The 14059-nt window shown below is 52.9% G+C and overlaps 1 protein-coding gene across 3 annotated transcripts; it reads left to right on the top strand.

The window, feature by feature from the left end:
• Positions 1 to 398: 398 nt before the first annotated feature.
• Dact2 (dishevelled binding antagonist of beta catenin 2) lies at positions 399 to 12185 on the top strand. 3 transcript variants are annotated; one of them, XM_075951426.1, is made up of 4 exons: positions 399 to 541; positions 6146 to 6278; positions 7190 to 7468; positions 8057 to 12185. In XM_075951426.1, the coding sequence occupies exons 1-4, from the start codon at positions 539 to 541 to the stop codon at positions 9730 to 9732; spliced, it is 2091 nt and encodes a 696-aa protein (XP_075807541.1). In that variant the 5' UTR covers positions 399 to 538; the 3' UTR covers positions 9733 to 12185. The 3 variants fall into 3 exon arrangements, with proteins under 3 accessions (XP_075807541.1, XP_075807534.1, XP_075807525.1); XM_075951419.1 differs by having other exon boundaries at positions 399 to 586; XM_075951410.1 differs by lacking the exon at positions 399 to 541 and adding an exon at positions 1001 to 1263.
• Positions 12186 to 14059: the final 1874 nt, after the last annotated feature.

The raw sequence follows: 14059 nt of genomic DNA, 5'->3' as shown, positions 1-14059 counted from the left end.
GAAACTGCTAGCTGCCAGCTGCACTCCACAGCCCTGGGCACTCTGGGTGATACAACTTCGAGCAGCGGGTGCGGCTGGCACCTTCCCACCCCTGCTTCAGAGGCAAAGGTGAACGCTCAGGAAAGCAGCCTGGCATGTCTTCAAAACCTTGAGCACAGTAGCCACCTGTGATTCACCGGTTCCTGCCTTAGGTGGACGCTCAAGTGAGAGGAAAGGGTTTCCACCCGGCCTGCGTGCGGAAATGCAGAAATGAGGCGCAATTTCTTCCTAAGAAACGCTGGAGAAACATGAGGGCTCTCACCACCCAGCAGAGAATGATTCCGCCAGAAAAAGGAGGTTCTGGGGATGCAAAATGGGCGCATCCGGAAGTCTAAAAACAGTAAAAAGACCCGGATAGCAGGATTCCACTCAAAACAGTGTCCACTGGAGGCAGGCGTGGCTGGGGGGGGGGTCTGAGCATGTGTGCAGAGGAGGTGGGGGCGACTGATCATGTGTGTGCGGCTTTCTTTTGGAATCCAGTGTTCCTGAAGTGACCACCATGGTAAGAGCTGCACAGCTCAGGAACTTGCTAGAAGCGTCCTTAAAGGTGCGTGGCATGTGAGTGAGGGAGGACTAGATAAACTGAGAAGCATCCAGAGGTTTCCAGGTACATACAGGTGTGCACTGGGAAACCTGGTAGTGGGTTTTCCATACGAAACAGGAATGTGGTTTGTGCAATGTAATTTTTTTGTTTTGTTTTGTTTTTTTCAATTTAAAAACCTAAACAACACCTTTCTCTGGCCGTGCCTAAGCTCTCCTCTGTTCCTTTGCGGAGGGGCTCTGGCCTTCCCTGAGGAGCACGCAGGTCTCAGGGGCACCGGGGTTGGGCTGGGCTAGGGCGCGGCGGGCCGACGGGGCGGGCAGGGGGCGGCCGCTGTGACCTCGGGCGTCGCAAACACCGCCCTCCGCGGCCAGCGATAGGTCCCACCCCACCTAGGCGACCTGCGGCCGGGGGCGGGGAGACGCGGCGGGGACGCGCAGCGCAGTGGTTGAACGGCCGACCGGGAGATGTGGGCTCCGAGCGGCCTGGGACCCGCGGGCTGGGACCGCCGCAGGGTGGGCGCGCGGCTGCGGGCGGCACTGGCCGGGTTGCAGGAGCTTCAGGGACTGCGCGCCACGCAGCAGGCGCGCGTGCGGGGCGCCCTGGGCCTGCACCCTGCGCCCGGGCCCCGCGGCCAGGAGCTGCGGCTGGAGGCGGCGCTGGCGGCGCTGCGGGAGCAGCTGGTAAGGAGAGAACGGGACACGAGTGGCCATGGGGGCGTGTTGTGGAGTGACCGGGGTGCAGCTGCGTGGACTGAGCGAGTGGAGAGGCCTGATGCGCGGCTGCGTGGGGAGCGCGCTACGGGGTGCGTGCTGGGGAGCCGCGCGCGGAACCTGGTGTTGAATGCGCAGCGCCTCTGCGGCTGACACAGCATTGGTGTGGAGGCGCGCAAGTCGGGCTAGACGCAGGGGACCCTGGCCTCAATCCCCTAGCAGGTCTTCCTGCTGCACAGCGGGACCGTGTCCCGCAGGGCACCCTACTGGGTTCACTTGTGTCACTGGGGCGTCTTGCGGGCTGATGCCAGTCTCCAAGATTGCCTGTCACCTGATCCGCTTTTAACAACAAAACAAAACCGAGTGTGCTCCAGTCTGAGGAACGTGGGAGGGGGAGATCTGTGGTGCTTTCTCAGCTACCCGCGCCCACTGAGTGCCCCTCTGTGGACCACGGGAGGCCTTCCGGGGGTAGAGCTACAACCTGCTTGAGATGCTTTGCAGTACTGCAGTGTTGTGTTGTTGTTTGTTTGTTTGTTTGTTTTTCGAGACAGGGTTTCTCTGTGTGGCTCTGGCTGTCCTGGAACTCGCTTTGTAGACCAGGCTGGCCTCGAACTCAGAGAGATCTTCCTGCCTCTGCCTCCCAAGTGCTGGGATTAAAGGTGTATCACCACCGCCCAACACTGCAATATTTCTAAAATAACAAAATGATGGTCTCGGTGTAGTGGAGTCTCATCCATAACTCTTAAGTGGGATTTCTTGGATGGAGAAATTTGGATCTGTCCTGTTGAGAGTTGGTAAAAGTCCAGGGAAACGAAACGGTTGTGTTCAGTCAGCTTTAGCTCAGAACCGTGTTGGATTTGTGACTAAAGAATCAGGAAGTCCAGGGTCTGAGTCACTCCCCAGGACACCTGGAATCTTCCTTGGGTGTCAGAGAGGTGGAGAGCTGGCTGAAGGTGGAACCCAGCTGGCAGCCTCCTCCAGACTGTGAGATGCTCACCTGCCCAGAGACGGACATGGCTGGTGTGGACTGGACTCTGCAAATTGCTGGACCCAGGAAAGGACCAAGGCATCACAACAGGTGCCTGTCGTTCAAAAGGCTACGCACCCCGCTTCACGTGACCTCAACCAGGCAGGCACACTGCCGGTTACACGCATGACCCGTTCCCTTAAGGTTGATGATTAACTCCGCTTCAGCAGTGCTTAGACCCAATCCGTGATCCCACACACTACAATTACCAGCAGCCTTTGGAGACTTCAAACAAGCTTTGTTGACACACTCACACACTCACTCCCCTCACCACTACCATCACTACTCCTCTCCGTGAGACCAGAGGGAACACGCAGGCTTTGTTATGAAACTTAGTTCACAGGAAAAGAGAAAAATAGTTGAATTTATGTGGCTCTAACCAGCACTTAGCACTTCTTTCTTGAGGGGGAGAGCAAGAGTACTTGTTAGATAAAGAAAATAATGAAAGGGCTGCCAGTTAAACCCGGCAGGATCTAGATAGCTCACTGCCCTCCCGCTGGCTCACCTGGCCCTCAGTCAGTGTTCAGGTGTGAAAACCTGAAGCATCCAGGAGCCCCCCACCCCCACCCCGACAGTTATTCTGCGGGGATTCTCAAGTAGGGATGGGTTTAGCCATTTCTAGGGATTCAAGAGATGGGCTACGCCCTGCTAATTGCAGTGTCAAAAGTCACAAAGGGAACTCTGCAGTAGCTGCTTAGGAGAGTTTTGTTCATTAGATAAATCAGTGACTCGTGATAAACTGGGGCCAAAAACAAACAAAACAAAACCAGAGGTGATTTCAGCACTTAATCCTCCTTATTCCAGACTTCTTTGCTGATGAAATCCCATGCCCTCTGACCCCACAGTCTGCTTCAGGTGGCCCTTTAAGCTGCCCCATGATTGTCTTCACAGGGGCTTGTCTCAGGAAATGGCTAGTGTTTTTACTCAAGTAAGTGGGCTTAGGTAGAATAGCACCTTCTTGGCTTGGCACTATGCCAAGAAGCTGTAACATTCTATCATGCCTCGGCTACATCCAGAAGAGGCTTCCTGGAACAGCAGGCCCGTATGAGGACCATCCCGCAGGGGTGATGGGTCGCGACTTGTTCTAAAAGTGACAACATGCAGCAGCTCAGGCGGTGACACCACAGGAGCAAGCCACACCGATTCCGTAACCGTCAATGGTGTTTTCCTTGGCCCGAGCAGCTTGCTTGATGAACACACAGGGGGCAGATGGAGGTCAGATGAGAAGCAGATGAGAAGCAGATGAGGCCAAGAACAAGGAGGACCTGACAGACTTCTCCAGGGTCACTGTCAGTCTCCCCTGTGAGCCAGCGCTCCGGGCCCTTCACTATTGATGGATACGCTGTGAAGTTTGCAGGAGGCGGTCGGGGGTAATTCATGAATCACACATTTTCTGTGCTCACTATTAGCATTCCAAGAGAGGAAGGAAGTGTCTTAGATACCATCTCAACATCTTGAACTTTTTATCCTCCAAATATATTACAAAGATTTTTTTTTTAATGCTGTGGTTGCAGGGCAGAACCTCCCATGGGGGAAGGTGTAACACATTCAGATCCAGTTCTGTGCAATGGTGTGGGGCTTTTAAAGGAATCGGCCAGCTGCCTTTCAGGGGAACCATGGAATGCAGGACTCGGGCATTTGGTGACTGCCAGACTTAGCTGGTGAAGGTACAAGGTCCTACCCCGGAGCCTTACATAGCAAGAGCCCAGGTGTGCTGGGTGTGGTTAGTTCTCCCTTGCACCAGGCCTCTGACCCCTGACCCCGCTTTGGGGGATTCTGACCCAAGTGGCCCAGAACATCCCTGGCATCAGCATGAGGCTTGTAGACCATAGGCAGGCTTGGTCCTGGGCAGAGTGCCACAGTCTGGCTGTAGCCAGCCGTGCTCCCCCTGGTCACAGTGGCTTTGACCCTGAAGTTCAGCCTAAGGAACAGTGATGAAAACGTGAAGCAGGGGTGGAGGAGGCATTAATTAGGGGCTATCAATCTCTATGGTGAGCTCACAGCAGAGCCCGAGGATCCTAAAAACTGGGGTCTTGAGACCTTAACCATTAACCAGAAACTAGCTGCCTAGGCTGGCTGGACAGATGTTATCTGCAGAGCAGATGGTCCCAACCTTCGGAAGAGGGCAACCAGCCAGACCTCTGAAGAAGGGAAGTTGAGAGAAACAGATGCTGTCACTCACTGGACTGGACCGGGCAGAAGTGCTTGGTGTCTGTGGGCCGTCTGCGTCAGGGTAGGACAAAGAAAAATCTTTTACAGGAAAAATCCATGCCAGCCCTTTGATGGGCCTAGTGTTGGTTTCTGGGGGTTAGAAAGGGCATGCCTGTGTCTCCTTCCTGCTTGTCAGGGAGTTTGTGATGGGAGCAGGTTCAGGGAAGTTTCATTCACTTGTGACATGAGCTGCTATAGGAGATACTGTTGCCCCAGACACCCTCAGACCCTGGGTTAGTAGAGTTAGGATCAGAGCCTGGGACCTAGCAGCCCTAAAAAGCCAGCTGGGCCACCCACAAGTCATAATGAGACTCTGAGATGGGAACATTTATTCTGTATGTCCGCATGAAGAAGAGAGACAAACGAAAAGGCCCAATGACACCCCAAGTTCATCTTTGGGGTACCCCTTTAGATTTAAAAAGAAGAGATGAGCAGTCCTCATCTGTCCTTGTCTCAGATGCCGCCGGGAAGGTGGTAGGTGAGTTGTCAGAACTGGGGGAATTTCTTCTCGGGAGACAAGCTCTGGCTCCAGCTGGTCCCTGCTTAAGATGAGATTCAAGGGAAATTCCGATTTCTTAGTGCCCATTGTCTCTTCAGAAAATCTTCTTTCCTGTGGGGGCGAGAGCACCCGGAGGTGGCTCCCACCCCCACCCCGTCAGCTCCTGCAGGGGAAGGCTGAGCCTGCTGAGATTGGCATCCCACTCAGCTCACCCTGACCCTTTGCGAAAGCACTTGTTGTGGTGAACAGGAAGTCATAACTGCCGGCATCTGCTGCCGCTGATTTCCACGCTGCTGAGATTTCTGATGTAGCTCCCCACTAGGAAAGTCATGGTCACGCTCTTCCACAGATGAGCCGTGTCCCTCTTTGTTTGCCTTAAACCTGCTTGTTAATTAGAGGAAATATATGTATGCCGCCAGCCCAGACATCAGGAAACTGCACGGTTGAAAGAAATCAGTTCTTACCAAACACTCGGTACTGTTTAGTTTATGTATGAGCACGCAGAACTCACCCCACTTTGTGTGGGCTTCACAGTGTATGTGTGTGTGTGTGTGTGTGTGTGTGTGTGTGTGTGTGTGTGTGTCAGTGCGTGTGCGCGTGTGTGTGTCCGCATGTGTGTGTGTGCATATGTGTGAGTGTGTGTGCATGTGTGTGAGTGCGCGCGCGTGTGTGTACATGTGTGTGAGTATGTGTGTGCGTGCTCACGGCTATAGACCTGAGGACCATGGTATAAAGAAGTCCATTCTCTGGGGATAGTCTTGCACATAAGCTCGCCAAGCTGTCCAAGTGAAGCTGGGGTCTCCTATCAAAATGCCCACTCCCAGGTACCATAGGCCATGGAGGTGCTGTGTGAAGAACTATCTTCACTACTGCTAGACTGTGTGCATGTGTTTGTACATGTGTATGCGTGCAGACACGCACATGCCAAGGGGAGCAAGTCCTTCGCTGTACGTTCCAGCAGACCCAGGGAGTTTCTTCCCACTAGTTAACATGAGTTCGGAGCTGGAGTCTGGGAGCCTTCCCCGTGTCTTTGGTGGCCCTGTTTCCACCTTGGACCTGGTTTAGATCTCTGCATTCACGTTGGTTTTTATTCTCTCTCCTTCTTCGCCTCCCAGTCACGGTTGAGGCGGCAGGATGCAGGCCTGAAGACTCACCTGGACCAGCTGGACCAGCAGATAAGTGAACTGCAGCTGGATGTGAGCAGGTCGTCTTGCGAGGCCCTGGACAGTGACAGCAGACCCAGCTCAGGTACGGCTGATGGTGGCTGCCACCCCTCACAGACCTAACGCTGTGGACAGTGCCAGCTGCAGCCTGTGTCCTCCGCTGATCTGACACTTGGGAGGTCCCCTGAGCAGCCTGGGAAGTGGATGTGACTAAAGACATAAAAAGCTATAAACACACTGAAAAAATACAAATATAATAAACATATGAAGTTTAAATATAATATATGTCTTAAGAGTTTACGTACAGTACAGTTTATACAGCAGTTTACACATATGTAAACTACCAGCTGTATTAAATACCCCAGGAGCTCCTAAACCATGCTGAGGATCACCTAAGTCATTGACATCAATTTGACCGGCCCTTCCCTCCCTGTGCGCCATCCCAGACCTCCTCAGAGAAGGTCATTGTTGGCAGTCTTTGCTGGCTTGTGTGACTCTGGTCACCTTTGCTTTCTCAATACGCTACAGGTGAAACTTGGCAACAGGGACCCCTGTGTCTGGGTTACAGTGGTCACAGGTATCTGTGACGGCAAGCCTGGAGTGTGTGGAGTCCGTGGCACTCTTGGTACTTGGCTTTTGCAGTCTAACCTGGAATGTGCTACCCGAGCAGTCCCTGGGACTGAGGACTCCCAGGAAGGAAATGCCCCCCCCCCCATGCAGTTGTGTGTTAAAGAAGGAGATGTCCGTAGCAAAGGAAGCTCTCCTTCTGAGCATAGCTATAGGGGTCAGGTGAGGTAGGGTCAGTTATTCCCATAGCCACTCACAAGGTTACCAGCAAGAATCTAGAACATTCTCATTGTGGACCTGTCTCCACAGGCATTCTTAGCAGCCCCTCAGCACTCTCTGTGCCAGTAAAAGCAAGAGAAAAGGGGTCTAAGTCTTAGGGTAGAGCCCACTGGCCAGGGGCGCACTGACCACTGTGTCTGCTCTGTCTAGGCTTCTACGAGCTGAGTGATGCTGGGTCCTGCTCCCTGTCCACCTCATGTGCCTCTGTTTGCAGTGACCGCCTGTCCCCCTCACTGGGCGGCTGGCTGCCTGTGTTTCATCCCTCTAAGTCCAGGTCTGGCATGGGGGACTGGCGACCCCGCTCTGCGGATGAGACCACTGTCCCTGCATGGAGCCCACAGCCCAGTGGAGAAGAGAGCAGGTTCCCGCATGGTGCAGAGGACACAGGCCGTCCGAGGGGCATGTTCCGGCCTAGACCTGTGTCTACAGGTGAGAGGGGACGGAGAGAGCGGGAGTGTCGTTTCGGTGAGAAGGGTAGCAGATGACGGTACCTGGGCTCAGTGGGGAAGAGGCTGACCCCACTTGGATGGAGCGTGTGTGTGTGTGTGTGTGTGTGTGTGTGTGTACGCCTGTGTGTTTCTTCTTTTAAATGAACATCCAGAAACTCCAAAGAAGCATTCAGATCATGTGACATGCCACATTTAGAGTAAGAATCGAGGCACAAGCACCCTCCATGTTTTCCCAAGAGAAAAAGATGTCACTTGGATACACACACACACACCTGGGCTCTGTGCCAGCCTTGGTCTCTCTGTGCCTCCAGTTTCACTCCCAGGCTGTGGATGCTGGAGCAGTTCCTGTTGTGACTGTCCCGTGTATGGCTGGACACGTTTCTCCTGGGTAGCCTCCCAGCTGTGGTTAAGTGGAGGTACCGAGATGATGCTTTCTTCTCCTCACTGAAGCTCAGGGACCAGTACACACTGTCAGAGCCCATAAGGCCTGAGTCTCCATATGCGCCTATGGGAAACAGGAACTTGGCATCTGTCTGTGTTGATGTGCTTTTCATGGTCTCATTCCCAGGTGATCTTGAGAGAGTCCTCCCAGATGACCTGGGGCTTCAGAGAGCTGGTGTTGATGCTGCACCCCCATCCCTCCTCTGCCAGGGGATAGAGGTCCCAGCCCACACACTGGACCCCAAGTACCAGCGTGATCTGGTGGCCAGGGGTGGCCAGGAGGTATACCCGTATCCCAGCCCCCTCCATGCAGTGGCTCTCCAGAGCCCGCTCTTTGCTCTGCCTAAGGAAGCGCCACATCTTGACATCCACTCGCCTCCTCCGGAGCCTCCTCTAGTCCCTGTTGATCAGAACAGGACTCAGGCTGGGCCGATCCGTGAGCTGGGCTCGGCCGAAGCCTACATCCACAGGCTGTTGCGTCTGCGGGGCCAAGAGCTCCCTCTGAGGGATGAGCTGCAAGAGCAGGGAGGGGACCCGGCTCCTTTCCCACGGAAGCTGTGTGGCCAGAGGTCAGACAGTGGAGGTCAGCTCGAGAAGCTGGCCTACGGAATGGACAGGGGAGGAATGAAACCAAGTAGGGATGCTGCCAAGGACAGCCTCAAGCAACAGGGGCCTGTGTCCCTTGTGGATACTGAGCCCCTCAGCAGCCCCCTGCAGGAGGAAAGCACCTGTTGGAATCCCCGTGTCCACAGAGACAGTTCTGTAGGTTTCTCTCTCTGCTCCCAGGCCCAGCAGCCCTGCATTGACTATGGCCAAGGACAAGCCCTGTCACCGTCCAGGGTACTGGGCCCTGAGAGCCCCCCTCTGGACCCAGGGCCCTTTGCCTACCCTTCTTACACCTCTGGTGAAACCTCCCCAATGAGGCTGAGGATGGGATCTCCCCAAAGCAAGACGGTGAAGGTCAGAAGAAGAATCAGTGATAAAGTGCCCAGGCTGGGGAAGCAGCTTCCACCACAACCCGAGAGACAACAGGGCACCCATGCCGCTGCCTTGACTCCAGAATGGGGCCCCTCATGCAGGCCCCAGCAGGGAGGGCTCAGCAGGGGCCCCACACTGGCCAGAGAGCCTCCTGGACGCTCCTGCTCTGAGTCCACCCTATACCCTGTGCCCTTCTTTGTCCCCCTAGTGGTAGCTCAGCAGGAAAGTTACCCAGCATCCCAAGTTCTGTTCCCAATGGAGGCATCCCCCCTCAGCTCGGCAGCCAGGGGGAAGCAGCGCAGGTGGCAGTCTACTACAGAGATCTCAGCCAAAGCCTGCTCGGTCAGCCATCCTGGGCCCAGCTTGGGGCCCCTTAAGTCTCCAGCGAGGAGAGTAGGTGGTCCCCAGGTCCAGAGCAGGCCCGCACTTGCCCGTCAGGATGCCTGTGTGAGAAGCGAGTCCGACCCCTCCGAGCACTCGGCAGAGTGTGCCTCCCTGTTCCACTCCACCATTGCCGAAACCAGCGAGGATGAGGAGGCAAGTGACCACACTGCCAACCGCTTCGGGGACGAGTCTAGTAGCAACGATTCGGAAAGCTGTGTCCAGAGTAGGCGCAGTGGCCTGGGAAGAGGCAATGCACAGGTTGGACAGAGGGAGAGGGCGTGGCCTCGGGTGCCGCCCCAGCAGTCTCCACGGGTCCCAGGAAGCTCCAGGCCACCGCTTCCCCCTGTGCCCAAACTGTGCCGCATCAAGGCCTCCAAGGCCCTGAAGAAGAAGATCCGCAGGTTCCAGCCAGCAGCCTTGAAGGTCATGACCATGGTGTGATGCCAGTGTTTTAAGCCTAAGACCCCAGGACGCGCAAGGCCCTCCTTCCACACCGTTTGATGAGCAGACTGAGGGACTGAGGGTACCACACTGTCGTCTTGCTTAAGTTTCTCGGGCACCCTCACTGTGGTTGTGAGTTCTCTCGGGTGAGTTTCCATCCAGCCGTTTTGATTGCATGATCCCAGCTGCAGCTTTGCCCGACATCACGCTCTGGCTGGTGTGTGGGGAGAGGTCTCTAAGAAGGCATTCCTGCCCAGAGACGACTTAGGTGCGTCACATCCTCTTCAGGGGACCAGATTTGAATTCAACTCCACACTACACTCATGATAAATGCCTGCACGATGCTGATGTCATACCAAATAAAAGAACCACATTCCCCTTCTCCTGCAGCCGCTGTCTTGTCTGTCTGCCGTCCTAACAGTGGATGTGCACGGACCCGAGGGAGGAAAGACTTTGAGAGTAAAGCCTAAATTCTGGATTCAACACAGGTGAATTGAGTAGGAAAAAATATTTGGAAAATAATTTTTTCACTTTTTTTGTCTTTTGTTTTTTAAAAAAAGTCTACTTTCGAAGGATGAGGACGATAGGTTTTCAACTCAGCTGTTCAGAGCCGTGCGTACTCACGAGGCAGCCTTCTGGGTCCAACACGTTGCCCTGGAGGGGATGTGGGGTGCATCTCAAGGGGTGCATCTCACGGGGTGCCTGCCCTTCCCCTGCATGCTTCACAGCAGCCTTGAAAACGAGACAGACAGCCTGAAAATACTGGGGCAATAAAGTGTCACACTTGAGCTAAAGTTTTCTATCGCAAGAGCTGTGTACAGGGCTAAAGGTGAAGACTTCATTGATTAAAGTTTAGAACAAAGACATCCGCCTTCCTCGAAAGGGGGAGAGGGAGAATGGGAATGAATGCTTTGGGGGTTTCAAAGTGAAAGAAAGCAAAGGGCTTTTGGTGCCACCCACTCCAACCTGCAAATATCCCGAAGGGGCCACGAGAACAGTCTGAAAAGCAAACATTCCAGTATCCGCCTCGACTTCCTGCCTGCACCTCCTGGGATTGCTCAGGCCAAGGCTTCTGTCTCCCTTCTAATTTCACAGTTTAAAGGAACATTAAAAGCCAGTCATGACCCGGGGTTTTATTGTAAAATGTAGTTTTTCTATCGCTGTAACAAAATGCCTGGCAAACTTAAGGAAGGAAGGTGTGTTTTGGCTCACAGCCTCGAGAGGGTTCAATCAATCACACAGAAGGCGTGGCATGGGAAGGCAGCGCAGTTCACACCATGGTAGCCCAGGAAGCAGAGAATGGGATGAGATGTGGCCCGAGGTAATGTACCCCCTTGGACCAGCCTCCAGTGACTCAACTTCTCCATCCAGGACTCGCCTACAAAAGTTTTCAGTCTCCCCAAATATCACCACCAGCAGGGCATCGAGTGTGAGGAACATTTCAGATTCACACCATAGCCTTCTGCCCGGGGCCCTGAAGTCTTCTCACAAGTACATCGTGTCCACTTCCAAAGAGTCCCCACAGCCTTAATGGTTCCAGTGTTGTTCAAATGTCTTGAGTCCAGAGATTCATGGCAATCTCTTAGCTGTGAGTCTCAGAAAAGTGAGATAGCTGTACATAGCACTGGCTGTGTGGCTAACGTGATCTGCCTCATTGCCTCATTCCTGAGGTGAGGGGAAGCAGATTTTTGGCTGAACTTTCACCTATGAGAGCTACTCAGAGTCTTGATGAGGCTGTCTGGGCCCCTGCCCAGACCTAAACCTGCATCCCTGCTGCTTTTTCTGGAGATGGCATAAGCCTCATGCTTTTGCTGAACATAGTCTCTGTCTGAAGCTATGCAGTTGGGGCTCAAGTGTACCCCATGAAATAGATGCACTCGGGCCTATCTACACAACTGTACAAGCAAATCAGGAAAGCCATACAGCTACACAATCTGCTCTCAGCTCTCTGTGCCCCAGCTCTGTGTGTGTGTGTGTGTGTGTGTGTGTGTGTGTGTGTGTGTGTGTATGGACATTTCTGTCCCACCAAGTCTGCAGCTGTTTGGTCCCAAAGAAATACACAGAGGCTTATTTAATTATAAATTGTTTGGTCTATTAGCTCAGGCTTATTATTAACTAGCTCTTACAACTTAAATTAACCCATAGTTTTTGTTCATGTTTAGCCACGTGGCTTGGTGCATTTTCTCAGTAAGGCATTCCCATCTTGCTGCCTCTGCATCTGGCTGGTGACTCACTCTCTGCCTCTCCTCTTCCCAGAATTCTCTTGGTCTGGTTGCCATGCCTATACTTCCTGCCTGGCTACTGACCATTCAGCATTTTATTTAACTAATATGAGTGGCAAATTTTACAATGTACAAGAGCATTATCCCACCGCATGTGTGTGTGTCCATCCCCTTTTTTCTCTCTCTTTGTCGTTTGTCTCATTGCAAATAAATAAATAAATAAACAAACAAGTCTCCCGTCAGATTTGTGAAAACCCAACAGGAACCGTTCAGAGACCAGAGCAGCTTACAAATGAGGTTCAACTCCTAAACGGTGCTGGCCCGGGGACCTCACTACTGAATAACAGGTGGGGACTCTGGGTGGAAAATGATCAAGATTCCCTCTGAAAACAGACCTGGATCCCGGGGGTCAGAGCCTGGTGGGTGGTAAGGGCTGAATCTCTGGAGGGACAGGTTCTGGGGAAGGCTACTACTGCAGCCTGGACACGGCTGTTCTTTAGAGGAGAGTGCTCAGGTAGTCGGAGAAGCCGCTGAATTTCCCTGAAGCCCCTGACTAGAAACCAGCCACACAAAGACCCTGCTTCTCTCAAGCCCACCTCTGCCTGTCTGGCTGGAACCCAGACAGACATTTTGATTTTCCAGAGTCAGAGACTCAGTCCATGTCTCTGCTTCCATTTGCTCTGAAGGCAGGGTTGGGATGGGTGAACACAATGTGGGAGATTCCACCAGGGTGGCTCAGACAAGGACAACTTTCTTTAAAAGGGGAAGCGAGTGGTGCTATAGGGCAGAATGATCAGCAGGCTGATAATTTCAGAGCGATGGCCTCTCTGGATCAGCAGAGTGACTCCGCCCACACTTCTGGTGCTGTTCCCAGGGTGAGGAGCCTCCCACCCCCCAAGTGCTCAGGATGGGAGAAGTAGACAGTCTCGTGACATACAGAGGCAGTGGAACCCGGATGCAGAGCCACTTTGAAGCAGTTACGATGGCCACTGCAGAGCTCACATTGAAGAGGCTCGAGCAGCTCCATGGCAAATCACTCAGCTTCCTCAGGCAGAATGCACGGATCTCACCTGAGACAGAGAGGGACAATTTATTCCATAGCCAAACATGAGCATTGCACCGGAGCTCGGATTCGGGTTACCCAAGCACCACGTCCTAAAGCAGCAACATTTTTATGCAGTTTTTAAATCAGCAGAACAGAGAAAAGTCATAAATCAAGGCACTTTTAAAGTATCTAAAGACATCAGTAGCTGGGTTAAAGCAAAAACATCTCTGGCATAACCTCAGATGTCACCTGACGGCGTCCTTAGCTTTGAAGTTGGTGAAATCTAAGGGGTCCGTTTGTACATTCCGAAAGGATTTACCTAATAGCCACGAAGATGGCAGGCCACCTGCAGAAGTGGGCAATAAATGGCTCTTTGGAAGACTTAAGATAACTCAAGATAATTCGTCCCCCGGCCTATAAATTCCATCTCTCCATGGCCACTGACGTTCTAATCAGTCAATCAGCCTTCTAGAATGTTTAACGTAGGTGTGGCTTTTTTTCTAAGAGCGTCAGTTCACATATTTCAGGGTAATTTTCTTTCAGACAGACATATCTTTTCCTGGGAGAACAGAGCAGGAGCCCCCTGGGCAGTGCGGCTGTGATATGGGACTCACAGGCCCTGGTGGCAGTAGCTGGCAGATGAGCAACCCCAAAGGGTGCAGCACAGTCCAGCTGACGCTTCTACCACAGCCTCCTTAGAAACTTTGGATAAGTTCTAGCGTGTTTGAATTCAAAAGCATCTTAGAAAAAAGAAAGCCAAACTAATGCAGAAATTAAATATGTTATTATAATTAGTAAAGAAATTAAATACACTATTAGCAAAAGTACCCAGCTCTCTTTAATGAATTGTAACATTTGAGAAAATAGGCTTAGGCCAGGCATGGTGGTGAAAGCACTGGGGAGCAGAGGCAGGAGGATGTCTGTGAGTTCAAGGCCAATCTGATCTACACGGAGGTCGATGGGTATCAACACGGTTTTATGAGGGAATGGGTCATATCCCACGACGGCAGCAAGGGTACTGATGGCCACACTGGCTTCTGAGGAAAGGGTATACTTCTCA

The sequence above is a fragment of the Microtus pennsylvanicus genome, chromosome 1 (assembly GCF_037038515.1).
Source record: "Microtus pennsylvanicus isolate mMicPen1 chromosome 1, mMicPen1.hap1, whole genome shotgun sequence".
Taxonomy (NCBI): Eukaryota; Metazoa; Chordata; class Mammalia; order Rodentia; family Cricetidae; genus Microtus; species Microtus pennsylvanicus.
This window is presented reverse-complemented; position numbering and strand designations above follow the sequence as displayed.